The sequence below is a fragment of the Chiloscyllium punctatum genome, chromosome 44 (genome assembly GCF_047496795.1).
Source record: "Chiloscyllium punctatum isolate Juve2018m chromosome 44, sChiPun1.3, whole genome shotgun sequence".
NCBI lineage: Eukaryota > Metazoa > Chordata > Chondrichthyes > Orectolobiformes > Hemiscylliidae > Chiloscyllium > Chiloscyllium punctatum.
In genome coordinates, this window is record NC_092782.1 from 12,416,542 (window position 1) to 12,444,304 (window position 27,763).

General features: G+C 41.1%; 1 protein-coding gene across 3 annotated transcripts; it reads left to right on the forward strand.

The window, feature by feature from the left end:
* The first annotated feature begins 98 nt into the window (after positions 1-98).
* On the forward strand, positions 99-27,581 carry pyroxd1 (pyridine nucleotide-disulphide oxidoreductase domain 1). 3 transcript variants are annotated; one of them, XM_072562241.1, is made up of 12 exons: positions 99-217; positions 9,906-9,986; positions 10,097-10,216; positions 11,759-11,887; positions 15,299-15,372; positions 16,788-16,948; positions 17,516-17,616; positions 18,060-18,198; positions 21,511-21,623; positions 25,919-26,041; positions 26,149-26,286; positions 26,543-27,581. In XM_072562241.1, exons 1-12 carry the CDS (start codon positions 137-139, stop codon positions 26,789-26,791), a joined length of 1,509 nt encoding a protein of 502 aa, XP_072418342.1. In that variant the 5' UTR covers positions 99-136; the 3' UTR covers positions 26,792-27,581. The 3 variants fall into 3 exon arrangements, with proteins under 3 accessions (XP_072418342.1, XP_072418343.1, XP_072418344.1); XM_072562242.1 differs by lacking the exon at positions 99-217 and adding an exon at positions 1,514-1,558; XM_072562243.1 differs by lacking the exons at positions 99-217; positions 9,906-9,986; positions 10,097-10,216; positions 11,759-11,887; positions 15,299-15,372 and adding an exon at positions 15,407-16,371 and having other exon boundaries at positions 16,862-16,948.
* Positions 27,582-27,763: the final 182 nt, after the last annotated feature.

The following is a 27,763-nucleotide window of genomic DNA, read 5'->3' on the forward strand; positions in this document are numbered from 1 at the left end:
ATGTGGAGCTCTCACGGCTCCTGGGGACCTCGAACCACGTGGACCGAGGGCTGGCAGGTAGCGCATGCGCGGGGCGGCTGCTTCTCCCCTGACGTTATTTCCGGGTTTCGGTCGGAGAGTGGGTCGCTGCGCTGCCATGGCGACGGTGCCTGAACCTGTTCGAGCTCGGTTTATCATAGTGGGGGGAGGGGTGGCGGGGGTCACCTGCACTGAACACGTAAGTGTGGAAGTGGACGGGAGCAGTGGACGGGGGTCGGGGGAGGTGGGGGAATAGGTGGGCGGGGGGGGGGCTTGAGGTGGGGTGGGGTGGGGGTGGAGGGGTTTGAGGTGGGGTGAGGGTATGGGTGGGTGGAGGGGTGAGGGTATGGGTGGGTGGAGGGGTGGGGGGGCTTGAGGTGGGGTGGGGGTGGAGGGGTTTGAGGTGGGGTGAGGGTATGGGTGGGTGGAGGGGTGGGGGGGCTTGAGGTGGGGTGGGGTGGGGGTATGGGTGGGGGTGGGGTGGTTTGAGGTGGCGTGGGGGTACGGGTGGGTGGAGGGGTTTGAGGTGGGGTGAGGGTACACTTTGAGTGACACTTTGGGACCAGCAATCATGATGCTATTACTTTTAAAGTAGTTATGGAAAGGTTAAAATTCTCAATTGGACTAAGGTAAACTTTAAGGATATGAAACAAGAACTTTCAAAAGTTGATTGGAGTAGACTGTTTGCATGTAAAGGGATGAATGACATGGGCGGCCATCAAACGTGTGATAACAAGAGTTCAGAGACATTACATTCCTGTTAGAGTGAAAGGTAAGGCTGGTAAGATTAGGGAGGACAGAGTTAAAAAATCAGGCAGAACTGCAGAATCAGGTATTGCTGGAGAGTCACATGTGGTGCTGGGAAAGTACAGCAGGTCAGGTATCTTACGAGGAGCAGGAAAATCGATGTTTTGGGCAAAAGCCCTTCATCAGGAATGAGGAATAGTCCAACAGGTTTATTTGGAAGCACTATCTTTTGAAACGCTGCTTCTTCATCAGGTGGTTGAGGAACAGAATCTGCTCCACACGATCCTGCTCCACAAGCACCTGAAGAAGAAGCAGTGGTTCAAAAGCTAGTACTTCCAAATAAACCTGTTGGACTTTAACCTGGTGTTGTGAGATTTTTAACTTTGAGATAGTGAGGACTGCGATGCTGGAGATCAGAATTGTGTGGGGTGATGGAAAAGCACGGCCGGTCAGGAGAATCGATGTTTTGGGCTTGAGACCTTCATCGGGATTGAGGCTTGTGGGCCAAGAGTGCTGAGAGATAAACTAGAGAGGGGTGGGGCTGGAGGTAAGGTAGCGGAGAGTGCGATTAGGTAGATGAAGGTGATAAGTCAGAGAGGAGGGTGGAGCAGATAGGTGGGAAGGAAGATTGACAGGTAGGAATTGTCAAGAGGGTGGTACCGAGTTGGAAGGGTGGACCAGGGATAAGGTGGAGAGAGGGGAAATGAGGGAACTGGTGAAATCCACATTAATCCAATATGGCTAATGGGTGCCAAGGCAGAAGATGAGGCGTTCTTCCTCCAGGTGGCAGGTGGTAAGTGTTTGGCGATGGAGATGACCCAGGACCTGCGTGTGCTTGTGGGATGGGGAGTTAGTGTTTGGCCATGGGGTGGTGGGGTTGCTTCGTGCGTGTGTCCTGGAGATGTTCCCTGAAGCGTTCCGCTAGTAGATGTCCTGTCTCTCCAATGTAGAGGAGACCGCATCAGGAGCAATGGATAAGTAATTCACGTGTGTGGAAGTGGATTTAAATCTCTGACTGACTGTGGAAGGCTCCTTTGGGGCCTTGGATGGAGTTGAGGGGGGAGGTGTGGCCGCAGGTTTTGTAATTCTTGTGGTGTCAGGGGAAGGTGCCAGGAGGGGAGGATGGGTTGCTGGGGAGTTCCTATCCACCCCAGTCCAACACCAGCATCTCCAAATCAAGATTAGGGAGCAATAGATGTATAAAGATATTGAAGTTCTACTCAAGAATAAAAAAGAATCATTGATATAGACAGTTGAGATTAACTGAATTTTAAGGAAATCAGGAAGGTAAAGAGGGGGTATGCAATATCCTTGGCAGATAAAGTTAAAGATAATCCAAAGAGATTCTGCAAATACTTTAAGAACAAGAGAGCCACTACAGAGAGAATAAGTCCCTTTAAAGATGAACAATGTTGTCTTTTGAGTTGAATCTCAGATGGGAGAGATATTAAATCAATAATTTGCATCGGTTTTTACCATTTGAGGAAGGAATGGAATGGAGGCTAGAAACTCAGAAGTAAATATTGATGTTTTGAAAGCAGTTCACATAGAAGAGGAAGTGCAGGGGGTCTTAGAAAACATGAAGGCGGATAAATCTCAGAACCTGATCAAGTATATCCCAGGAAGTTGAGAGGAAATTGCGGGGCACTTTATAAGCAATATTTGTACATCCACAAACTTGGTAAGGACTGGACAGTGGCTGATTTTTTTTTTAAAAAAAGCACTGTGGATGCAGTAATTAAAAACAAAAACAGAAATTACAGGAAAAGCTCAGCATCCGTGAAAAGAAATCAGAGTTAAAGTTTCATGTCCGGTGACATTTCCTCCGAACCGATGGTAGCTAGGAAAATATCAGCTTTTACAATACTGTATATAGAAAATAGGGTAGGGGAGGAGATATGGAGTAAATTATAGAGACAAAGGAGTCTGGCTAGAATGTGAATAGCTGTTAATGGAGACTGTTAGCAGCTAACAGGAGGTAGTGTGTAATGGCAAACAATGTGATAACAAGGCCTGGTGTGTGGGGCTGGGGCATGGTAGAGTTCAGGCCCTAAAATTATTGAATTGTATTGAGTCTGGAAGGCTGCAGGGTTCCCAAGCAGAAAATGAGGTGCTGTTCTTTCAGCTTGCACTAAGCTTCGCTGGAGCACTGCAGCAAGCCTGAGACAGATATTGGCCAGGGTGGTGTGTCAAAGTGGCAGGTAACTGGAAGCTGAGGATATATTTTGCAGGCAGAACGTAGATGTTCTATGAAGCAGTCACCAATATAGAGGAGACCACAGTGTGAGCGGCGAATGCAGTAGATTGTGTGAAGCGCAAGTAAAGTGCTGCTTAATCTGAAAGGTATGTTTGGGCCCTTGGATGCTGAGGAAGGAGGAGCTAAATGGGCAAGTGTTACACCATTGGCGGTTGTAGGAGAGAATGGTCTAGGGCTGTGGGGGAGCACAGTGTTGGGAGTGAAGGAAGAGTGGACCAGGATGTCCTGGAGAGAACAGTCCCTGCGGAAAGCAGACGATGGAGGAGTGTCTGGTGGTCGCATCTTGCTGGAGGTGGCAGAAATGGCGGCTGATGATCTTCTGGATGTAGATACTGGTGGGATGGTAGATAAGGACTAAGGGAACCCTATCACTGTTGCGGGAGGGAAAAGAAGGGGTGAGGCTAGAAGTGCAGAAGATGAGTTGGATCTGGTTGAGGGCCCTGTCAACAACTGCTGAGAAATGGTGTTGATGAAGAAGGTAGATATTTCGGAAGCTCCCTTGTCGAAGTTGGCCTTGTTGGAACATATGCAACGGAGAATGAGGAACTGGGAGAATGGAATAGAGTCCTTACAGGAAGTGGGGTGCGAGGATATAGAGTGCAGATAGATGTGGTGCTGGTATATTTATGAGATATTAACAGCCAGTCTATCCCCAGAAATGGAATCAAATGTCGAGGAAGGAAAAGAAGGGAAGAGTCCGAAGGTGGAAGTGAGGGTGAGGTGGAAATTGGAAGCGAAATTGATGAATTTTTCCAATTCCAGATGAGCGGGAAACAGCACCGATGATATCTCATTATATTGGAAAAAGAGTTGAGTGGGGGCAAGAATAAGAATGGAACAAGGAATGTTCCACATATCCCACAAAGGGCCTGTGTGGATTCCCATGGGCACCACCTGACCTGAAGAAAATGAGAGAAGTTGCTCAGGATGAGGGTGAGCTTGGCCGAGCCGAGGAGGGTGGATGGGGATGGTTCAGACCTTTGCTCCAGGAAGAAGCGGAGAGCCTTGAGACCGTCCTGGTTGGCTGGACCCTTGCAAAGTGGAAATTCCGAAACCAGTGTAAAGTGTCAAAGCTATCACAAATATAAGTGGGCAGAGACTGGACCAGGGGCAAAAGACAGAGTTAAGGTAGGAAGAGATAAGTTATGTGAGGCAGGAGTAGATTGAAACAACAGGTCTGTCTGGGCAGTCCTGTTTGTGAATTTTCAGAAGAAGGTAGAAGCAAACTGTCTGGGACTGAGGGACTATCAGCTTGGAGGCAGTGGAGGGGAAGATCACCAGGTGATATGAGGTTAGTAACTGTAGTTTATACACTGGCCTGAAGTGCCATGGTGGGGTCATGGTTCAGTGGAAAATAGGGAGGTTATCTGAGAGTTGGCATTCAGTCACTTCAATGTAGAGGTCAGTACACTAATCTACAACAGCACCACCCTTATCAGCGCCTTAATAACAAAAGGCAGGGTTGGATCTAAGCACAAAGAATGCAATCAGTTTAGAGGGAAATAGGTTGGACCGGGTGAGAGGGACAGAGCAATTGAAGCAATCAGTGTCTTGTCAACAGTTCTCAATGTACAGATTGAGTGAGTACAGATAAAAGGCCATAGGGAGGGGTCTAGGTGGAGGGAGAATGTTGGAGCTGGGCGCATGGGTCTGTGGGATGGGGAGAGGACTCTTGTCCAAATAAATGATCACGGAGGTGAAGATGACGGAAGAAGTGTTTGATGTCATGTCATGCTCAAAATTCATTAAGGTGGAGAAACAGAGGGATAAGGCTAAAACCTCTACTGAGAGCAGAAGGTTAAGAGGGATGGTGAATATCTGACAGGAGGTGGGGCTGGGAGAAGGGATGGAGTCAGAGGGAAGGGGAGAGCAGAAAGGTTACCTGACAGCCATGGTTATTTCATTTGTTGAGAGGGTGGCTAATGTTTGCCATTGTTTAAGAAAGCTGTAAGGAGAAGCCTGGAAATTAGAGACCCGAGAGTCTTGACATTGGTGGTGAGTAAGTTGTTGAAAATTATTCTGAAAGGTAGAATTTGCACACATTTGGAGAGGCAAGGAATGATTAGGGAGAGCTAATGTGGTTTCATGCAAGGGAAATCACATTACTCAGACTTGATTGAGTTTTTTTTGAGGAAGTAACCAAAACGATTGAGGACAGAATGGTAGACATTGTTTCCACGGACTTTAGTAACGCTTTTCACAAGGTTCTACAGAGGAACCTCAATTATCCAAAGGACATGAGCGGGGAGTATTTTGTTTGATTAACTGAATTCCAGATAACGTAGTTTAACCAAGCATCGGGACCTGGCGATCTTGCCGGATAATCAGAAATTCAGATAATTGAATGCCGAATAATTGGGGTTCCTCTGTACATGGTGGACTCATTAGAGCACGTGAGATTATGGGTGAGCTTGCCAGTTGGATACAAAATTGGCTTGAATGATAGGAGGCAGAGGGTGGTGATGGAGGATTGTGTCTCGCAGTGCTGTTTCGAATGTCTTGATGCTGCACGCTCTCTACTGCTGTGCCTTCACCAGCTGCCCGGATATGCTTTGGTGTAATATTTTGCCCTCCGTCAGCAAAGATCCCCAGTAGACTCCTTCCCCTTAGCGAAGGAGTCCTCCCTTATACCGGGGTTCTGGGGTGGAGGGTGCTGTATGCAGCAGTCCTGTGCAACCAGCTCCTGAGCAAGTTTACTAGGTGCCAGACCATGTGCACGTTCTTTGATCTGGAGGAGATGGTTTTTTAGATTCAGATTAGATTCCCTACAGTGTGGAAACAGGCCCTTCGGCCCAACCATCCACACCGACCCTCTGAAGAGTAACCTACCCAGACTCATTTTCCTCTGACTAATGCACCTAATACTATGGACAATTTAGCTTGGCCAATTCACCTGACCTGCACATCTTTGTGACTGTGGGAGGAAACTGGAGCACCTAGAGGAAACCCATGCAGACACGGGGAGAATGTCTTCCGCTTGTCTGTCGAATACGTTCATCTGCAGCCCATTCTTAGTTTTTTTGAAGGGGCAGCTGTTCAAATTTTGGTTGCACATCAGTCCCATCCTCCTGATGTATGATCACCTCATGTGGCAATTGGCAGACAAGTGTCCGAGCGTTCTCATGGCTTTGCTCCTGGGCTTTGCCTGGATGACCATCGACCGGTCCAGGCAGTGGGTCGAAGGGGGGCTCATTCCTGACTCTCTGCCCTTCTTTCACTATTATGTCCACACTAGGGTGTCCCTGGAGAGGGAGCAGGCAGTGCTCACGGGCGCGGTTGAGAATTTTCAAGATCGCTGGGTGCTGTTGAAGCTAGAGTGCATTATTTACCTGGAAAATGATATTTTGATTTAGTTAATTGTCTTTGTAGTATAAGTTTCCATTTTGCTTTTATTTGGTGTCCCGGGAAGAGGCCTGTCTTATTTTTCCCTTTGTTCTGATTTTGGCCCAGTTGGAAGAGCCAGGGAAGCTTCTATTTTAGCCCTGTACTGTCCCTGTCTCAGGTGTGCTTGATGGGGATTGGTGTGAGGAGAATTTTATCTTTAGTTGAAATGAACAGGGGAATTTCCTCTGGATTTTAAACCATTTGTTGTCCCTATCCCAGGAGTGTTCAGTGTGGATGGAGCTGAGGAGATTTATTCATTTATTTGTTTGTTTCATTATTTGTTTTTTTTTTATTTTGCTTCTTATTTTTATTTTGTCTCTGTGTGGTCCCTGCCCAAAAGAGGTTGATGGGAACAGAGTCATGGTAGAGCCATTTTTTGCTTGTTTATCCATTTTTTGCTTTTCCGTAATATGGTCTTCACTTTTGTTAAACAAAGTCAAAGCAGCTCTATTTTCTGTTTCCTAAGAGCAGAGTGTGCTTTGCTCTGTGTTGTCCCGTCCTGGAAGTGTCAGATGGGGTCAGTGTTGGTGTGGCTTTTGCGTGTATTTTCTGTTTACCCTTTGCGTTTAGGGGAGCAGAGGATTGTTTTGCCAAAACGGCCATTAACAGGTCCAGGCATCAGGCTGGCCGAGGCCTTTTGTCACCAATGTATGCCTCGGGGACTGGAAGGCATCATAAACCTGAACAATAACACTTTGATTTAGTAAATCTTTCTGTTTCAGTAGTATAAGTTTCACAGAACAATACAGCGCAGAACAGGCCATTCGGTCCTCGATGTCGCGCTGACCTGTGAACTAATCTAAGCCCATCCCGTCGTCATTCATGTGCTTATACAAGGATTATTTAAATCTCCCTAATGTGGCTGACTTAACTACATTGGATGGCAGGGCATTCCATGCCCTTACCATACTGAGTAAAAAACCTGCCTCTGACATCTGTCTTAAATCTATCACACCTGAATTTGTAGCCATGCCACAAGCTGACGACGTCATCCTCGGAAAAAGACTTCCACTGTCTACCCTTTCTAATCCTCTGATCGTCTTCCACTTTGTTTTTTGGATTGTTTGTTTTTGGGTTGTTACCCCAGGAAGAGGGCTGTCTTATTTTCCCTTGGTTTCAATTTTTGACCCCCTGGAAAAGCCATGGGGTTGTTATTTTATCAAGAAATATTTATTCCATATTTTGACCCAGAGTGTGGTTGGTGGGGGCAGAGAAAAGCCTTTTTTTTTGTTCTGCTTTTCCCAACGTCTATGGCGTTTCAATTTGGTTCAAAAGTCAAAACTTTTACTTCTCTGTTTTTAAAAGGGAGAGTGAGCTTTGCCCCAGGTTTAAACCAGTGCTGTCCTCATCCCAAGAAAGTCTGGTGGGGTGATGTCGGGGAAGGGGGACCTTTTTGGATAAAAGAGTTGGAGGGTTGTTTTTCAGACTGGAGGCCAGTGGTGTTTGGGACTGGGTCCATTTTTGTTATTTATATAAATGATTTGGATGAGAATATAGGAAGCATGATTAGTAAGTTTGTGGATGACATCAAAATTGGTGGTATGGCAGATAGTGAAGGTTATCTAAGACGACAGATCTTGGTCATTTGGGTCAATGGGCTGAGGAGATGCAGATGGAGTTTAATTTGGATAAATGTGAGGTATTGCATTTTGGTAAACCAAACGGGGCAGCACTTGGACAATTAATGATAGGGCCCTGGGTAGTGTTGAAGAAGAGAGACCAAGGGGTTCAGGTACGTAATTGTTTGAAATTTGCATCACAGGTAGACAGGGTGGTTAAAAAGACATTTAGCACGTTTGCCTTAATTGCGCAGACCGTTGTGTATGGGATATTGGTGAGACCTCTTCTGGAGTACTGCGTGCAGTTCTAATTGCCCTGTTATTGGAAAGATATTATTAAACTGGAGAGGGTACAGTTACAATTTACCAGGATGGTGCTGAGAATGGAGGGTTTTGAGATATAAAAGTAGACTTAAGGATGGGACTTTTTCACTGGAGTGTAGGAATTTGAGGGTTGACATTACAGAGGTTTATAAAATTGTGAGCGGCATAGTTAAGGTGAATAGCAGGGGTCTTTGGGGAGTTCAAAACTAGGGGACTTATTTTTAAGGTGAGAGGAGAAAGATTTAAAAAGAACATGAGGGGCAACTTTGTTGTACTGAGTGGTTTGTGTGTGCAGTGAATTGCCAGAGGAAGTGGTGGATGCAGGTACAGTTATTCAAATGCCTCTTAAATATTATAAATTCATGAATAGGAAAGGTTTGGAGGGGTATGGGCCAAGCGCAGGAAGGTGGGACTAGTTTAGTTTGGGAACGTGTTCAGCGAGGACTGGTTGGACTGAAGGATCTATTTTTATCGTGTCATTCCATACTATCAGACACAGGGACACAATGAGGGTGCAAGGTGGGTGAGTATGGAGGACTGGGGTGTGAGGGTGGAGGGAAGATAGGTGAGTTGTTGGGTGGGGGGGTGAGGGAGGACAGGCAGGTGAGATGTGGCGGGGGGGAGAGGACGGGGGAGGCGAGATGTGGCGGTGGGGGGGGGAGGAGGACGGGGAGGCGCAGGGACCGGCAGGTGTGCTGGGAGTGAGGCATGTGGGGTAAGTTGGGGGTGCAAGGTGCTCAGGTGTAGGTCTGAGAGGAGGGAGGGAGATGGGAGTGGGTGAGGAAACAAGAAGCAGGTGTGTGGGAGGTCTGGATGTGGCAACGAGCATTGTGTCACGGATGTTGGTTTAGTGGTAGTGGGCGAAGGGGGAGAGAGGGATAAAAACTGGTCGGAAGTGGCCACTTGCCGGTTAGCCAGTGGCATAGGACTGGGGAGATGAGTGCCAAGTGGGGAAAAGCGGTACTGGTTGAGCAGAAGAGAGACACTCAAACCAGGGTGTCAGGAGACAGGTCGCAGGAAGGCAGGTGGGTGGGGGCCGAAATAGGTATGGCACAGCCAGAGGAAGCAATTACTGTAACAGGAGGGTAGGTGAGGTGGCAGGATACAGATGAGGCAGGCGTGTGAATCAGGCTGAGACAGATGAGTGGGACGCAGCATTCGTGGAGTCAGCTGAGCAGGTAAAGGCAATGAGTGGAGAGAGAGAGAGAGTGAGCCAGGCAAGTGGTTGTGAGTGAGTGTGTGTAGAGGATGGAAGAATGGTCAAGCTACCAGCAAGGCAGGGTTCTAAGTTCTGAACAAGAACCAGACACAACACCCAGAATCCTGTACACCAGCATGGAGAGCCCCATCGACAAGTCTCCTTTATCTATGCCTGCCTGGGACATTGTGTTAATGTCAACAATCTCACCTTTAAACAAATATAAAGAAAATTCTGATTGGGAATCTCAACACCTTCAAGGGATCCAATTTGGAGTGTTGATGCCGACAGGTTATGTTTTAATTATCTATTTGTAATGTTAATATGTAGATAGCATTTATGTTTATTGGAGTAAAGCTGCACATTTCTGGATAGTTTTTAACAGTTCTCAATAGATATTTTCATTTTATTTTGGTAGCTTGCTGGCCAATTTCCAGAAGATGACATCCTTCTAATTACAGCGTCCCCTCTAATAAAGGCAGTGATGAACTTCAAACAGGTGTGCATAGTTTAGTCACCGAGAATATTAGCACTGAGCCATTTTTGCCTTTGTTTCTTTATCCATTCACTAACAATGTGGATTACAAATTTGGCATATTTTTTCTGAAGGTTTCCAAGACATTAGAAGAATTTGAAGTTGAAGAAAAACCTTCTCATATACTGGAAGAGCACTATCCCAATGTTAAAGTGATACAGTCTGCAGTTCGAAGACTGGATGCAGCAAATCATGTAAGAAAGTATTTCTTTAAAGATAGTTCATGCTTATTGAGCAGTTGGATCCATGTGAATTATTCTAAAATATCATCAAATATATTTTGGAAAATTTTGTTCATAAGTTTTAACATTTTCTTCATTTCATAGATCACAACTTTCCTTTTATTTTTCACCATGTTATTTTATCGACAGATTGTCTGTTTGTTCAAATCTATTTCTGTGTTGCCAGCAAAATGCACCAAAATTGCCTACACATGAGTAAACCAGTTCAGAGCAGGTATACACCATTTGGCTCTCGAGTCTGCTCCACTATTCATTAAGATTGTGGTTATCTGTTTACTCTGCATTCCCACTTATCCCTGATACATTTCACCCTTAGTTATCAAGAATATATCCATCTCCGTCTTAAATATTCACCGATTCTGCTTTCATCACCTTTTGAGGAAGATAATTCCAAAAACTTAACCGCTGAGGGAAAAAAAATTCTCTTTATCTCTGTTATAAGTGGGTGGCCCCTTATTTTTAATACTGGTGACTTCCAGTCCTAATGCCTTTGGGAATTCAAGAGTACTGCATCTACTGTTCTCATTATATAGTTAAACCCTCAAAAGCCTCTAACATTGCTCAGAATTTTGAATACTGTACAGCAAACTTCGTTTTAACTGGCACTTTATAAACTGGTATACGCAATAAACCAGCAAAATTATAGTTTTTAAAATTTATTTACCTGAGTATAAATATATTTGTTCAACTTAGTGGCCGCATGAAATAACAACAGTTGATTCAATGTCAAATCGCTTTCCCCTCAAATATCGCAATATCCACGTAGTCTGTTGAGGGTGCGAGTGAGAAGGCTGTCTACTAGTTAGTTTTATTTAAGGCAAAGTTGCATTATTATTTATGACTTATGCTGTAAATAAAATATAACAGTGAAGTGTGTATCGCTGCATTATATTTCTGTTGGTGTGTGTATTTTTACATTGATTATCTGGAATATTTGATCAGTTGGCACACTCCTGGTCCCATGGTACCAGTTAATAAAATGTTTGTTGTTGAAATGAAATCAAGATCCTGAAGAGGATATAGGCAAGGACTACCAGAATAATAGCTAGAATGAGTGACTTTGGTTATGTGGAGTGATTGAGAAACTGACTATTTTGCTTCTCGCAGAGAAAGTTGGGAGATTTAATACAGCTAATCAAATTTGAGGGAGTTTGATCAGTCAAGTACAGAAATATTGTTTGCCCTGGCAATGAGGAGTCATAAATTTTAAATGATTGGCAGCAGTGCTGGAGGTAAATTCTGAATTTTATTCAGAGTTAAGATCTCTGATGTACTACCCTAAAAGAATGGCGGAGTTAAATTCCTTCAGAACTTCCTGAAGGAAGTGTGATTGAAGAGAATTATGTGTTTATAAGATGAAGTTGGGAGTGGGTCTAAATTGGACAGCTGTTTAATGAACTATCACAGATGACCAACTGAATGGTTTCCTATTTAGGTCTGTAAGATTTTATGATTGCCACTACTTTGTTTGACATTTTGTTAACTTACACTCAGAAACTGCACACAGAAGAAGGCACTGAGTACATTTATGAGAAGCTCTGTATATGTGCTGGAGCAAGGCCGAAACTGATAGTCCAGCACAATCCATTTGTATTAGGAATTCGGGATACAGACAGTGCAAAGGTAATAACCAATTTTGAATGAAGCCAGTACTGTATTCAAACTTGTGTGAGTGAAGCTTTGAGTTTGGATATCTTGAGCTGCTTTTTCACTGTGATCTGAAATCTGAAATGAATTCTGTCTCTGACGTACGCTGTAAGATGTGATAATTTACTTGTGAGTTTGTAGTCATTATGTTATTGCATTTTCTAGCTATTGCTTTCGACAGTGTCCACCACAGACACAATAACTGTAATTTGTATAACGCTTTTCAATGTTGCAAAGCATTCCATGGCACTGCAGAAGATTGTAACTGAATAATTGACACCAAAGCAAAGAAAATAACATTGGGACGGGTGACCAAACGTTTGATCAGTTCTGTTCCAGCTATGTCAAAAGAAGAGGACAAGGTAGAGAAGCAAAAAGATTCAGGGAAGGAATTCCAGAGCTTGGGGTATAATCATCTGAAGGGGCTGCGGTGGATAGTAGGTAGTGCTATAATTCAATTATCTGATTTGGATAATGTGATGTGAGTTCAGCAGCAGAAACATTCATTTTATGGAAAGTTAGAGCAGCCTTTTTCTAACTTTGTGTACTTGGTTTGAGCTGCTATGTCTCTTAAGTAAAGCTGAAGCTGTTGTTGGCATTTAAATTTCTAAGTCTAAATACTGAGCTCCAACTTTGCCAGGAAGCCATTGCAGGGTCATGGGGTTGGAAGAGGAGCAGCTGGAATGGAATATTGAATTTAAATCGCTGGAAATTGGACTGCATAAGACTCCCAGGCAATTCTACTGGGAGCTATTGTTAGTTCCCTGTATACTATAAAATGCCTTATATTCACAAGGAAGGAGGTAGATCTAGCCTTCTGAGCATGCAAAGAATATGGTGTCTAGGTCAATGGAAGAGCCCTGAGCTGTTGTCCAAGCCTGCATTCTTTCCATGAGCAGTCCAGCAAACATAAGACAAATCGGTATAATGTAGGTTCTCTTAGTGCAATTATCAGATGGTGTCACCAGTTCCTTTTCTTGCTTGCTATTCCAGCTTGGTGTGATTATTCCTTTCCTTAATTGCAGGTTCATATCAACACTTTTAAAATAAACTGATCCTAGTCTGAGCCTGAATATTCTTGGTATCTAATGAATTAATAGCAGTAGTATGAGATTGATGAATTTATTTTGTTACAATGATGGGGTTTATATGAAAATGTTTTGGAACGACATAGTTTAAATGGAACGACAGTTCTGAATTCTGTCCGGCAAGCTCGGTTTAGTCAAAGGAGTAAAGTTTTAGATTAGATTAGATTAGATTACTTACAGTGTGGAAACAGGCCCTTCAGCCCAACAAGTCCACACCGCCCCGCCGAAGCGCAACCCACCCATACCCCTATATCTACCCCTTACCTAACATTACGGGCAATTTAGCATGGCCAATTCACCTAACCTGCACATCTTTGGACTGTGGGAGGAAACCGGAGCACCCGGAGGAAACCCACGCAGACACGGGGAGAATGTGCAAACTCCACACAGAGAGTCGCCTGAGGCGGGAATTGAACCCGGGTCTCTGGCACTGTGAGGCAGCAGTGCTAACCACTGTGCCACCGTGCCGCCCACTGGCAAGCAAGAACAAAAGGCAAAGGCATCTGTGTTAACCGTGAATAAAGTCATTGGCACTAAGTTTTTTGAGGCACAACAAAGAGGAAAGAGCAGCAGTTGATATGGTCAGCAGGAGAAGAGGCTTCAGGTTCTTTGCTACTAACCAGAGCTGTTGAGAGGCTTAAAGATGGTGGACTCTAGTTCAAGCGAAGAATTCCTCAGCCATCTAAAGAATAGTAATTAATAAACATCATAATTTTTTTTACAAATACCTTGAAAATTAAAGAAAAATCTGTTACAATATTTTGTACAGTTTTATAAGACACATGCAGTTGACAGTAAAGGACTCGAACTGCTGCTTGCAATAGCACAAGCTATTTTCACAAGTATGTAATCTCTTCTTTGAAAAGTGATCCAAAGGAAGTTTGCTTAGGCATCAGTGAAGGGAGACACTTTATTATACGTGAACAGGCCAATTTTAGGAGTCTATGAGGGAGTCCAGGTAAATTTAGAAAGTATAGAAACACTGAAGGTGCAAAGTGATGGTAAGGATGATATCAAGTACCAGGGCAGACAGGTTAGAAGCCTCAAGTATTGAACAAAATTGGACTTTCTAGTCTAGAAAGGTAAAGCTGAGAGGAAATCTGACGAGGCGTTTTAGGATTCTGAAAGGGGTTAGTAAACTAGGTATAGAGAAGAGGTGTTTCCAGTTACGGGGTAGGTCCACAATTAGGGTCGTAAGTGTGAAGTGTTTATTGAATCCGATGAAGAATTTGGAGAGACGTCTTTACTCAGCGTGTGAAACCATGTAATTGAGAATAATGGTAAATATGTATTTAAACAGAAGTTCAATTTATATAATTGTTAGCCCTACAAAAAAATTTCGTCATAATTTGTACTCATCATTGCCAAGGTGTGTTTATACAAAATCTCATCAGATAAAATTGAGTACCAAATATTCTACATAAGGAGGCTGTTAACCCCATCGTGGGTTCAATGTGCTCCGTGCTGCTCTCAAATTGCTTAGTCTTATCAATTCGGTGAGTCAATGTTATACTTTCTTTTACAGTTCCCCAACCAAATCCAATACATCTGTGCATTTTACAGTTGCAACAACAACTTCCTTTTTATCTCGTGATTTCCATAGAAAAGAAGTCCTTAAATAGGAAGAATTATTTACAGGTTTTGAGGATATTGCAGGTAACATACAGAGAGAGAAACGTGATGGTGATGTTCTGACAGTGTTTGAATTGTTAAAAGCAAAGCACAAGGAAAAGTCTGTTTGAGGGAGAGAGGCATTGGAGGAAGTTTGTGGTCAAATGTAGAGAAGATGAGGAGAGAATGCACTATATGGTCATAGTCACAGAAGATGTCATTTGTGATTTTGGGAAGGACTATATTCATGTTGTGACGACTAGAAATCCAATTTGAGAGCTTCACGCAGGAGTTACTGGGGAGGGGGGGAGAAACAGGATTGGATTTAAAGATTGCAACAAATCTAAAGACTTTGGAAATAATACAACAGATTATAAAGACTTTTTTTTGAAAAGGGGGATGATTTTCTAATAGTGGGAAACAGTACTTGAGGCGAGCCAAGGATTCACATTGTCAGCACACGATACAAGATAAAATAGGGCCAGAGTCTAAAACCTATTGAAGGCCCTGCTTTTAGATGAAGCACTAATGTTGTAATTTATTAATTGGATTCAGACAATGGAATGGAGAATGATGACTATTAGTTGTTTAGCAAATCGTAAAACCTAAAGAGGAAAATAGATAAGGACACAGAGCGCTGAGTATGGCAATGCTTCATATTACTTGCAGTTTTTTTTTGTCTTTTCAGGAATTTCAAAATCGTTTGGCTAAAGCTAAAAGAATTACTGTTATAGGGAATGGCGGTATAGCACTTGAATTGGTGTAAGTATGCCTTTTAGTGAAGTGTTTGATAAAATACTCACATTTGGCTTATCAGATTTAAGTGTTAGAATATTGGCATTGGAAAACATAATCTCAGGGCTGACGATATGGTGGTTACATAAAAGTCTCTTCACCTCAAACCCAACGTAAAAAGGTTGCTGAGTCTGGTTGGTAATTACCTTACGCGAAATGAGTTTGGCCTATTACGAGTGGGCTTCAGGTAGTCAGCCATAATTGGCAATCTCGTGTGTGTAGTCCACAGTACAGCTAATGTGGGAATTGAAGATAGGCCACAATATTTCAATAAGGGGGTTTTTGTTAGGTTTGGTCTGAGGCCTGTTGTTTGTGTAGATTAAGGCGATCTTTGCCATGTTGCACGTGTTCTGAGAGCATTTGATATTAACCTGAAGGAACCTCAATGGGAAACATTGTATTTTTCTGAAACCCTTCGGAATTTTTTTTAAATGCCTTGATTAAGATACTATATTTTGTTATAAATTGGGATGTGATTCTCTTGTTCAGTTGTTTCATTAACAAAAGTGTTGGAGTCTAAATGATATTCCAGTGGCATCAATTAGGAGATGGTAATTGTTTCCTAAATTAGCAACAGGTAAAATTTGGGGTTAAGGTCATATTTGTCATTTATTAATGAAACAGCTGAATAGGTACCCTCAACTTTACCAATTGCCTTCCAAGTCCCATTCAGACTCTCAACAAATGTCATGATCCAAAATGTGTCTAGGTGTTCTTTCATAATTGCCAATGTTGCAGCGTTACTCATTATTTTAAGAAGCTGCAGGAAAGAGATGTTATTTATTTGGCAAAGGTATCATGGAAGGAGGAATAAGTGCTATATGAAGTTGACCCTCCTACTCTTTAATTTACAGCAGCATATTGGACTGAGAAGTACAATGGCAACTTGTCACATCACAAATCTACACCTTGTGGATGCTGATGAAGGGAAATTGGATCAGAAGAGACATTCAAAAACTGAACGAAGTTAGTTGCGTTAAATAGGCAAAATGATGAAAAATTCAATTTAATGCAAATATGTGGCCAACAAATAAAATAAACTTCTGGATAGTATAGGAGAGTTGCTAAAACCTAGGAATTAATATATTAAAAATTGGATGCCAGGGTTGGTCCTTAATCTTGCAATCTCACTTCCATTATGAGAGTTGATTAAGAAGCTGACCATTTCAAGCAAATGCAGGCAGTACTTACCAGTTGTTTAGCAGTCGTTGGATCTGCTCTGCACCTTAAATGCTAGCCAGTGAATACTACATGTGTGCAATACGTTGTGCCCACCATGTTTAACAAATCACCTATTAAGAGGCTAGACTTGAGTTTGTAACAGTAATATTTTCACTGAGAGCCTGAAATATTCTAAAGTTGTCATGCCTTTGTATTTCTAGCTATGAAGTTGAAGGATGTGAAGTGATTTGGGCAATAAAAGATAAAGCTATTGGAAATACTTTCTTTGATGCAGGAGCAGCTGAATTTTTGATTCCCCAGCTTAAAGCCGATAAGCCTGAGGCTCTTCTCCCTTGTAAAAGGACAAAATACACAACAGAAGGTAATTGCAGAGATGCAGCTTTTATAATCCATTTTATAGTGAATGATGTGCTGATAACTTTAGGCCAATTGTGCCATTATTGTTAAAGCTGCATTATCATTACTTATATCTAATTTTAGAATATTTGCCTTTCACTTAACATCTTATGCAATAAAGTGGACCTGAACTACACTGAAATTTCACTTCATCTTACAGTTTAAGATGATCATTTTCAATGTTTTATTATATTAATTACAGCACCGTAGGGCATTGATGGGTGACAATCATGTCAAGTTTGAGTGTTCCCTTACTGGAATTATATTTCTCTATTGTTTCAAATCTTTTTAAGTACAGCCAGGTTTCTTGAAACTGAACTTTTAAAAAAATGATGTCAGGAACTGTTGGATCTCTTGTAACCCCATAAAATTTGACAAATATCACCATTTGGTGAGACTGTTTTTCCTTCCCAAAGTGAACCACTGAAACTGCGAATATCTAAAGTAGTTCTTGAATTAAATTAAAATTGATATAACCAATGTGGCAAATGGTCTAGATGAATATCAGCTTATCTTATTGTTTTGAATGCAGGTTTGGACCAGGAAAGAAAAGCTCTTTCTGAAGATGGAGCACATGGTAGTGCATTGGGACCAGACTGGCATGAGGGCATGAAGTTGAAAGGCACAAAACCAGTAATAATCTTTTTTGACACTGGTTCACATGTGTATTGTAGCGCTTTGATTTTTCTTGTATCATCAACTTTTTATTCAAAACCCGTACAGTATCTGCGGTAAAGTCTCAGCTAACTTTCATATAGTACGGAGCAAGTGCTGCATTGTTTAATTATCTTTGGACGAGTGATAAACTAGATCACGTCATGGTGCCTTTTGAAAATAAACGGGCTGTTTTTGATATTCTCCTGGCCAGTATTTATCCCTGAATCAATATCATTGAAAAGAATTTTACGGTCCTCATCACAGCACTATTTGTGGACGTTTGTATCAAATTGATGCGTGCTTCCTACACTATAACTGTGTAGTGCCGCCCTGTCAAGGCACTTAAGTGGATATAAAACCTTTTGGGATGTCTGAAAATTGTGAAACGTGCTGTACTTTAATTTGTTTCTTTCTTTCAGATTTCCCACAGAATCCATGTTGAATACCAATGTGAGGTTGATAAGATTTACCTGCATGATGAGTTTACAGCATCACAGAAAACATCATTGGCATTCTCTGAAAATGGATCAGAAGAAAGAAAAAGAAAAACAGATGATGGTATTTAGGAACTAAGGTTTCTTTGGTTTGCTGTAATCCAAGATTTCTTTTGTTGCACCATCTGGCTGTAAAGTAACATTGGCTACAGCAACAACAACTTCTATCTGTAATGATGCTGTTTATGAAATAAAAGATTCCACAGTGCCCCACAGATGTATAATAAGACAAAAGTTGACATTGAGCCACTTAAGGTGATATAGTGACAGGAAACACAAGCTTGGCCAAAAAGATTACAAGGAGCATCTTAAACCAAGCAAAGTGATATAGAGAGGTTGAGAGCGGGAATTCCAGAGGTTAGGGCAAGGCAGTTAAAGTCCTGCTTGCCAGTGGTGAAGCGAGTAAGATCCGAAATATGCGAGTCCAGAATTAGAGGAATGCAGATTCCTAGGGTGGTTGTGGCCTGGAGGAAATTACTGAGATGGGGCAGGGTGAGAGGGAAAGGATTTTAAAATTGAGACTTTGCTTGACCAGGAGTCAGCGAGCATAGAGGTCATGAGTGAGTAGGACTTGATGTAAGTAAGGGCACAGACAACAGAATGTTGGATGACCTGAAGTTTGTAGCAGACTAAAATAAATAAAAGCAACATAAGATTGTTACGACATAGTCAAGTCTAGAGTTGATACAAGGGATGAGGATTTCAGCAATAGATGAACTGAGGTAGGAGACAAATTTCATGTTATGGGGGGGAGGAGTACATGAACTTAGTGACTGAGCAGATATATGATTGTGCGCTGGTCTCTGCTCACAGTTAAATGTGACCCCTACATTGTGAGCAGTCAGGATGAATGAATGAAGTATGATGAACAATGTCTAGTAGTTTTATTCAAGGTTCATTGTTCTGATTTTCCAGTCGTTAGTTAAAGAAAGGAAGATACAGTTAATACTGAAGTATACATTTATCTGCTTTTTATAATCTGTGATTGTAAAGATATTTCCAACATAAAAACCACAGCATGGGCTACTGTGATGAATGACAGCTGCTGTAATCTATGGAAAGACTTGAATTTTAATATAGCTCAGAGTTAATGATGCTGTCTTGCAGAATAATCACCGTTCAAAATTCTGATAAATTTGCAATTCTTGTCTTGGGAGCCAGTATGATAAATCCCTAGCAGACTGCAAAATGCGACAAACGAGATTCCTTATATTGATTATCGATTGGTATTTTTGGTAAAGTAGTATGAACCAACACCTCAGTGTTTAACATACAGCTATAAATATTGAAGTGGTGAAAATAGTAAATGAGTTATTAATTGAATATTTCGCATCAATTTTTAATGTGGAGAAAGAAATAGAAGCTAGAGAACTCAGGCAAATAAATATTGATGTTTTGAAAATAGTTCGCGTTACAGAAGAGGAAGTGGTGGAGATCTTGAAAAATATTAAGTTAATAAATCGCCGCGACTTAATCTAGTGTATCCCAGGATTTTGTGGGAGGTTAGGGAGGAAATTGTAGAGATATTTGTATAATCTATAAATATGGGTGAGGTGCTGACTGGCTCTTATTGTGCCTTTGCTTAAGAAGGAATGAAAGGAGAAGCTTGGGAACTGTAGACCTGAGTGTCTGGCATTGTTGGAATGTGATTCTGAAAGCTAGGATTTATATGCATTTGGAAAGGCAAGGAATGATTAGGGATAGTCAGCATGATTTTTGTGAGAGGGAAATCATGTCTCATAAATTAGTGTTTTGAGGAAGTAACCAAAGCGATTGAAGAGGGCAGATCGGTAGACGCTGTTTACTCTGGCTTTAGTAAAGCCTTTAAGAAGTTTCCGCATGGTAGACTAATTAGTAAAGTTAGATCACGAGATTCAGGATGAGCTTGCCAATCGGATACAAAGTTGGTTTATTGGCAGGTGACAGTGATGATGGAGGGTTGATTTTTGGCCTGGAGGCCTGTGACCAACAGTGATCAGTGCTGGGTCCACTTTTGTTTTTCATTTTATATAAATGATTTACATGAGATTATAGAAAGCATGGTTATTAAGTTTGTGGAAGATACTAAGATTGGTAGTGAACAGTGAAAATGATTATATCGGATTACAAACAGATCTTTGATCAATGGGCTGAACAGTGGCAGATGCAATTTAATTTGGATAAATGTGAGGTGTTACATTTTGGTAAAACAAAGGCAAGACTCATATATGTAATTAGAAGTAGGGCCTTGGGTAGTGTTGTAGAACAAAGAGACCTAAGGGGTTCAGGTAGATAATTCTTTGAAGTTTGCATCACATTAACCACAGTGGTTAAGAAGGCGTTTAGCATGTTTCCCTTCTTTGCTCAGATGTTTGAGTATAGGATTGGGATGTCATGTCGAAGTTATGCAGGGTGTTGGTGAGACCTTTTCTGCAATACTTCGTCTAATTCTGGTCTCTGCTATAGGAAGGATATTGTTAAGCTGAAGAGTGTTCAGAATAGATTTACCAGGATGCTATTGAGAATGGAGGGTTTGAGTTATAATGAGGGGCTGGATAGGCTGGGACTTTTTTCACTAGAATGTAGGAGATTGAGAGATGACCTTAGAAGTTTAAAAAAATCAAGGGCTATTGATATGGTGAATAGCATTTGTCTTTTCCCTGGCCGGGGGAATTTCAAGATTAGGGAACATATTTTTAAGGTGAGAGGAAAAAGATTTTAAAAACACACGAGGGACAACTATTTTACACGGTGGCTCATGTGTGGAATGCAGGTACAGTTACAATGTTTAAAAGACCTGTCGATAAGTACATGTATAAGAAATGTTTGGAGGGGTATGGGGGCCAAGCGCAAGCAGGTGGGGCTAGTTTATTTTGGGATAATGGTCAGCATGAATTGGTTGGACCGAAGGGTCTGTTTCCATGCTGTATGACCGAGTATGCAACTGTATTTGGTCTTCATTTCATAGTGCCTGAGGCATTCCATTGCCACAAAAATTAAATGAAGAACTTCCATCTGGATCCAAGTACTTTAACTACACTGTACTAACCAAGAAACAAAGTGAATGTGTAATGTAACAATGGATACTACAGATTGGCCATTCTTTCTTCATGGAGCTACAAACAATAGTGCATTAGTACAATCTTCTTGTTCTACCAGTATGTACATTTAGAATTCAGCCCAAACCGGCCAAAGTTCCTTTTGTTTCCTGCTTATAATGGTCTTGTGCAACATATGTTTGAATGGAAACAATCCAGTCATTCTATTCAAACTAGCACAGAAAACTGTGTAAAGAATCTTGCATAGAGATGCATAATTATGAGCAATTATTGCTGAGTATTCCGTTGCTGAAACAATGAACATGTCTGACTGGAATTTACTTTTCCATTCTTTTCAGAATCTTGGCCTGTTTATGTACAGTTGACAAATGGGAAGATCTATGGTTCTGATTTAATTGTGAGTGCAACTGGAGTAATACCAAATGTTGAACCATTCATCTCAGACAATCCTGTAAGTATTGTATGTAATCATTTTCAGCCAGTTGACTCCTCCACTTGAAATCAGGATAGTCCTTGACTAAGGGTAGAAGGTGCTTTTCCAGCGAAATGCTGTGTTTGTAAGGAGTGAGTCAGAACCATGAATCAATTGCTGGAACAGGTGTAGTAATCTTTGTCCTACTTGGGATATCTGATCAATGTTTTTGTTTATTCTTTCACCAGATGTGTACATTGCTGGCTGGGCTGGCATGTATTGCCTATTCCTAATTGTAGTTTAAAAGACGGTAATGAACTGCTTTCCGTATCTGATGCAATTTATATGATGTTGGAGCACTGTCTCATTAACAAAGGAGTTCCAGAATTTTTAATCCATGACGATGAAACAACTGCAAAATAGTTCCAAGTTATAGCCCCCACATTCATCACCCCACCCTCTCTGCCCCAAGGGAGCAAGAGCCTCCAAACGCATGAATCCCAGATTCAAAAGTATAATGTTGAAGAAATTTTTCATCTCGGTCCTAAATGGCCAACCCTAAGCAAACATCCTGAGACTGTTATCACCGTTTGGAAAATGACGCCCAAACTCCATTTGGCTTCTCAGAAACTATGATGAACTTGCCACCTCCAAGATGGTATCTCTCACCAGCACCGAGGCTGCAGGTAGCACAAGGCCCTACCCTTGGTATGAACTTCTATAATAGGACACCTAAACATGCAAACTCTTCTAACCACAACCTAAACATTATCTTGGACCAATTTATAATAATATTAGTTCTGTACCCTAAGCTCCATTTATTAAACTCCGAACACAATCAGGAGTTATTGCTCCAAGGTCTACTTACACTCAATTTGGAGGAATTCAGTCTAGTGATTGATCTACAGTTTAAACCTGAAACTAAAACACTTTCCAATCTTTCCAGTAGGTAAACCTTCATTTAGATATCAAACCATAACATATCAAATAACTGTTAGGAATGAAAGGCACCAATCGTTAAACTTTAAACATTAGCAAATCAAAATGGGCAGCCATTTAAAAATGTAAAACAAATGTTCACACGTAAAACAAAGCATTCAAATATTTTTGAAAATTTGTGTCAACTGAAAATTGAATTCAGTAAAAATATTAAGAGTCAATGATGGCCATGAATTCATTGTTGATTGGTGGACAAACCCATCTGATTCACCTAAAGTCTCTTAGAGAAGGTAACTGCCATCTTTACCCAGTCTGGCCTTCATGTGACTCCAGACCCACAGCAATGTGGTTGACTCTTGACTGTTCTCTGGGCAATTAGAGATGAGTCATAAATGCTGGCCTGGTCAGTGATGCCCTCATCCTATGAATGATTTTTTTTTTAAATGGCCAGATTGGAAAGGCTAGAATCTATCTCTGTCCCCTTGAACAACTTTTATTGTTCAATATGACTTGAGACATGAGTGCTTGGTGTCGGAAGTCAGACTTAGTGTGCTCCTCTTGACTTACTAGGAGAAAGTGAGGACTGCAGATGCTGGAGATCAGAGCTGAAAATGTGTTGCTGGAAAAGCGCAGCATCTAAGGAGCAGGAGAATCGACATTTCGGGCATGAGCCCTCCTTCAGTCGTCTTGACTTACACCTACTTTCCTTTTAGCTTTACCTTGATTCATAAAATGCCTTTGATAAATAGCTTAATAAATAATTTGAATTTGCTCGAATATTTCAGCAACTTGGACTATGCAGTGATTCAGTGTGGGTTCTGTTTGTAGTCGAAGAAATTCCCAGTCCAGTCCATTGCAGTGGAGAAAAAATTTGAGATTGTGTCGCTTACACACCACCTTGTGGATGTTCAGAGTAGAACTGCCAGGCAGATTGTCTTACACTATCCTAATATTCCACATGCTTTTGGCAGGAAAATGTTATTGTCCCCCTGAGAAATGTTCAGGCATGTTGGTTTCGAAAGTTTCCTTCATTATATGCTCTGCCAGAGACAGGTCCAGAACTCATTGAAATAAAAACAGAAGGTGCTGGAGAAACTCAGCAGCAGTCATATCAGGCTATAATGTGAACTGTTTCTCTCTTCACAGATGTTGCCCAACCAGAGTTTTTTTGCAGTATTTTCTGCTTTTATTTCAGATCTGCATACTCTATTTTTATTGTATTTCCTTAAACTCATTGTCTGCTGATGCACATCTCCCCTAGAAACTGGATTTAATGTATGTTATTAATGTAGGAAACTAGGAAGTTAGTACAAGAAGGTTACATTACTTCATTGCCATCGATGTCACCTCAGAAATACTTATTTCTTGGTGAATAAAACTTTCATCTTTATATTATTACTTTTGGGAGTTGATTTGACTTTCACAAATTAGTTGCTACGTTTCCCTAAATTAAAACTGTAACTGCACTGCAACATGCTTCATTACTATAAACTGCTTTGAGACATCCTGCGATGTTACGTTTGGACTGCAAAGTGAAATGGGCTGTTCTTAACAAAGATTGTTGAAGGGCTTGACGCACCTTTTGAACCCAAGTTACCTGACATTCATTGTAAGCAGCTTTCCCTTTAATTTTCTTACTGGCTATGTGGCCCTCTGAGACCCATGCATGGCGGTGACTTCCAGAACTACAATGCCACGATAGGCATGTTGACGCAAATTGCTGTGCACGGAATGCAGCCATTCATCTTGGTGGCAACTTGATTATTGGTGCTGTTCATATTGCTGTTCAAGCAGTGGGGCATTGGACTGCAGACTGCAGGGTGTGTTCAAAGTAAACTTCAGCCAGCAATGTAGCTGATTGTCCTGTGGAATGGTGAAAAGTTATTGATTGCAAAGACCTTCTGCCCATTAACAGCTATGTGTTTGGCTGTTAGGTGGCTAATGGGTATGAACAAAGAAAATTACAGCACAGGCCTTTAGGCCTTCTAACCCTGCGCTGATCCAGATCCTCTATCTAAACCTATCACCTATTTTCCAAGGATCTGTATCCCTCTGCTCTCTGCCCATTCATGTATCTGTCTAGGTATATACTAAATGATGCTATCATGTCCACCTCTACCACCTCCACTAGCAATGTGTTCCAGGCACACACCACCCTCTATGTAAAGAACTTTCCACGCATATCTCCCTTAAACTTTTCCCCTCTTACCTTGAACTCGTGACCCCTAGTAATTGAGTCCCCCACTCAGAGTAGGGTGGGGGAGGGAGTTTCTTGCTATCCACCCTGTCTATACCCCTCATGATTTTGTCGACCTCAGTCAGGTGCCTCTTCAACCTTCCTCTTTCTAATAAAGCTAATCCTAATCTACTCAACCTCTCTTCATAGTTAGTGCCCTCCATACCCGGACAGTATCTTCATGAACCACGTCCTTTTGGTAGTGTGGCAACTGTATGATTATTTGGTCAGAAGCTAATGGACCTTCAGAAAGGAAAGTGTTGTCCTATTTCTCTGCAGTAAATAAATACCTCAAGTCTGATGAAAGCAGTTTATTTCCCCTCCTCAGTTGCTATAAGCTGTGGGTTTTAACCAGTAAGTGAGAGACTTTATATGTGGGCATCAATCTGCAACTCCTGCATGCAAGCAAGAAGGAAGATTGCAGAACAACAAGTCATGACAAGTTAAGAAGGTCATCTCCATGAATCTTGTGGCCAGGGATGATTGAATATCTTCCCAGTCCTTCCCTTAATCCATAACACCATTTTTTTTTTTTGTCTGCCTGTATGTGTGTGTGTGTAAGTAAAAAAAGGTTGCACAAGAGGGTTAGAGATGTAATTGTCAGTCATTTGTCAATGGTTTTAAATCATTTACTTGTAACTATTTATTTATTTATAATATTTAAGTACAGAAACCATTCCGTGCTTTGTTAACCTGGGTCTAAAAGACAGGTATATTGGGAGAATTGTGTGTACTTTTATTACATCTTTTTAACTTGTGACAGCTCTGAGAATAGCAGATTTCCACTGTGCTATCTCGGAAATCATAACATTGTGCAAGGTGTTAATACAAATGCAAGTTCTCCATTTAAGGAATTAACGTTTAATTAGATTGTAATCGACACAAATATAATTAGTAGCACTTTTTAATGGACAAACTAATAAATATTTGAAAAATTCCAAATATAGGGTTGTGGGGAGAGAGCAGGAAAGTGGAGTTAATTGAATATTTCTCTAACAAGGAGTGAGTGCAACAGGATCAAATGCTAACTGGTTTTGTAAACAGCTATGGTGCTGAAGAGGAAATTCTTAAATTGAGTTTTTCATTCAAAACAATTATCAGCAATCATTTATTGACAAGTTCTAGTAAATAATCAACAGATATGATTTTTTTTTCACAGTTTGATGTGGCAGAAGATGGGGGTCTTAAAGTAAATGAGCTGATGAATACCTCAATCCCAGATATCTTTGCTGCAGGCGATGTCTGTACTGTATCTTGGGAGCCTCGTCCACTTTGGCAACAGGTACGAGGCACACACCATCTGTCACTGAGAATTTTTCATTCACCTTAGAAAATGCAATTTGCATGAATAATTACAGATTTTCAAAATTCATCTACGCAACCTAACAGATGCGACTGTGGACCCAGGCTAGACAGATGGGATATTATGCAGCAAAGTGTATTGCAGCGGAAATGTCAGGGGAACCGATCGAATTGGATTTCTGCTTTGAATCATTTGCCCACGTCACCAAATTCTTCAATTATAAGGTAATCATGAAATTAGTTGTGACAAAATGGGTAGGATTTCATCGAAGTTGTACCTAGTTCTTTTGTCTAAAACCCATGCAGTTGTACTAATGATAAGGCAATATTCCACACGTGCTGCTTTCTAAAGAGGTTTACCAGTTTCTACACAATTGGCTTTTTTTTTTAAAGTAAATGACTGTGCTGATGTAATGCTTTACTAGAGGATGTCAGTTGACAGTAATGCTTTCAGATTGTTAATGCTTTTCTTACCTTGCAGGTGGTATTGCTCGGGAAGTACAATGGTCAGGGTCTGGGGCCTGATCACGAGCTATTGCTGCGTTGCACCAGTGGCCAGGAGTATGTGAAAACAGTGATGCACAATGGAAGGATGAAGGGAGCTGTGCTTATCGGTGAAACTGACTTAGAAGAGACCTTTGAAAACCTCATTTTAAATCAGATGGATCTTTCTGCATACGGAGAGGACTTACTCAACCCAAATATTGACATTGAAGATTATTTTGATTGAGAGGAGCAAATCTGTAACACGTCATTTGCATTTTAATATGCAGATTCTGCAATTCTGCCTTGATGGGCAAAAGTAAAGTACTCAATGGTTATTCAAGATCCCATGGGCCTAATGGATGAGATGTAGGAGATTCCCAAACTGTCCTAACTTATCTTCCTCCCTAAAACAGAATCAACAATCAGATTAGATGGTTGGAGCAAATGACTGCAGATGTTGGAATTACAGCAGATCAGGCAGCATCCATAGAGAGAGAGAGAGTTTAGAGTCTAGATGAGCCATGATTTTCAGCATTTTTTGTTTTCAGATTAGATGGCTATTTGGGGAGGATGGTGTGTATAAATAAAAAGCAGCAATACTTTAAAGTCATTCATTGACTCAAGCATTTTTAGATATCTTAAGGATTTGCAGGATGCATATTCTATCCTAAGAGTAACAAATGTATTAAGTTGAATTTATATAGAATTGTCTAAAATTATTTCAATCTTTCTCTGGCTTCTCCAAACAAATTGAGTTCTTGTAGCAAAAGGAAGTGCTCTGAAATATGTTTAGTGTTTGATTTGAGAGTGGCCTCATAAAAATAATTACATTGTAAAGACAATAACTTGTAACTATTTTTAATAGCATCATGACTGCAGTAGCAATTTGAATAATGTATTTAATATAGTAAAATATCCAAAGCACTTCACAAGATTATCAAACTGAATTTGATTTTAATACTGGGCATTTATGTTGCACAAGTGAAACTTATAATTTATTTTGTCTATGATTAAAATTTTTAAGAAGCCATTTATCCCCTTTTGTTTGGTAAATATATTTATTAACAATTTTTTAAACTTTACAAACATATTTGATTGTTTTTATTATACTGATATAAAATTGTTGAAAAAAAGAAAAAAAAACAAATTACAATACAACTACTATCTACCCTATAAATACAAAGCAAACCCTAACACTGCAAAGCAACACGAAAAT

Excerpts from the sequence above, each read along its gene's own strand:
- pyroxd1 (XM_072562241.1), top strand. The coding sequence starts at position 137 with ATGGCGACGGTGCCTGAACCTGTTCGAGCTCGGTTTATCATAGTGGGG. Across the intron at positions 15,373-16,787 it reads GGTATAGCACTTGAATTGGT|CTATGAAGTTGAAGGATGTG; the intron begins GTAAGTATGCCT and ends TTGTATTTCTAG. Across the intron at positions 21,624-25,918 it reads CATTCATCTCAGACAATCCT|TTTGATGTGGCAGAAGATGG; the intron begins GTAAGTATTGTA and ends TTTTTTTCACAG.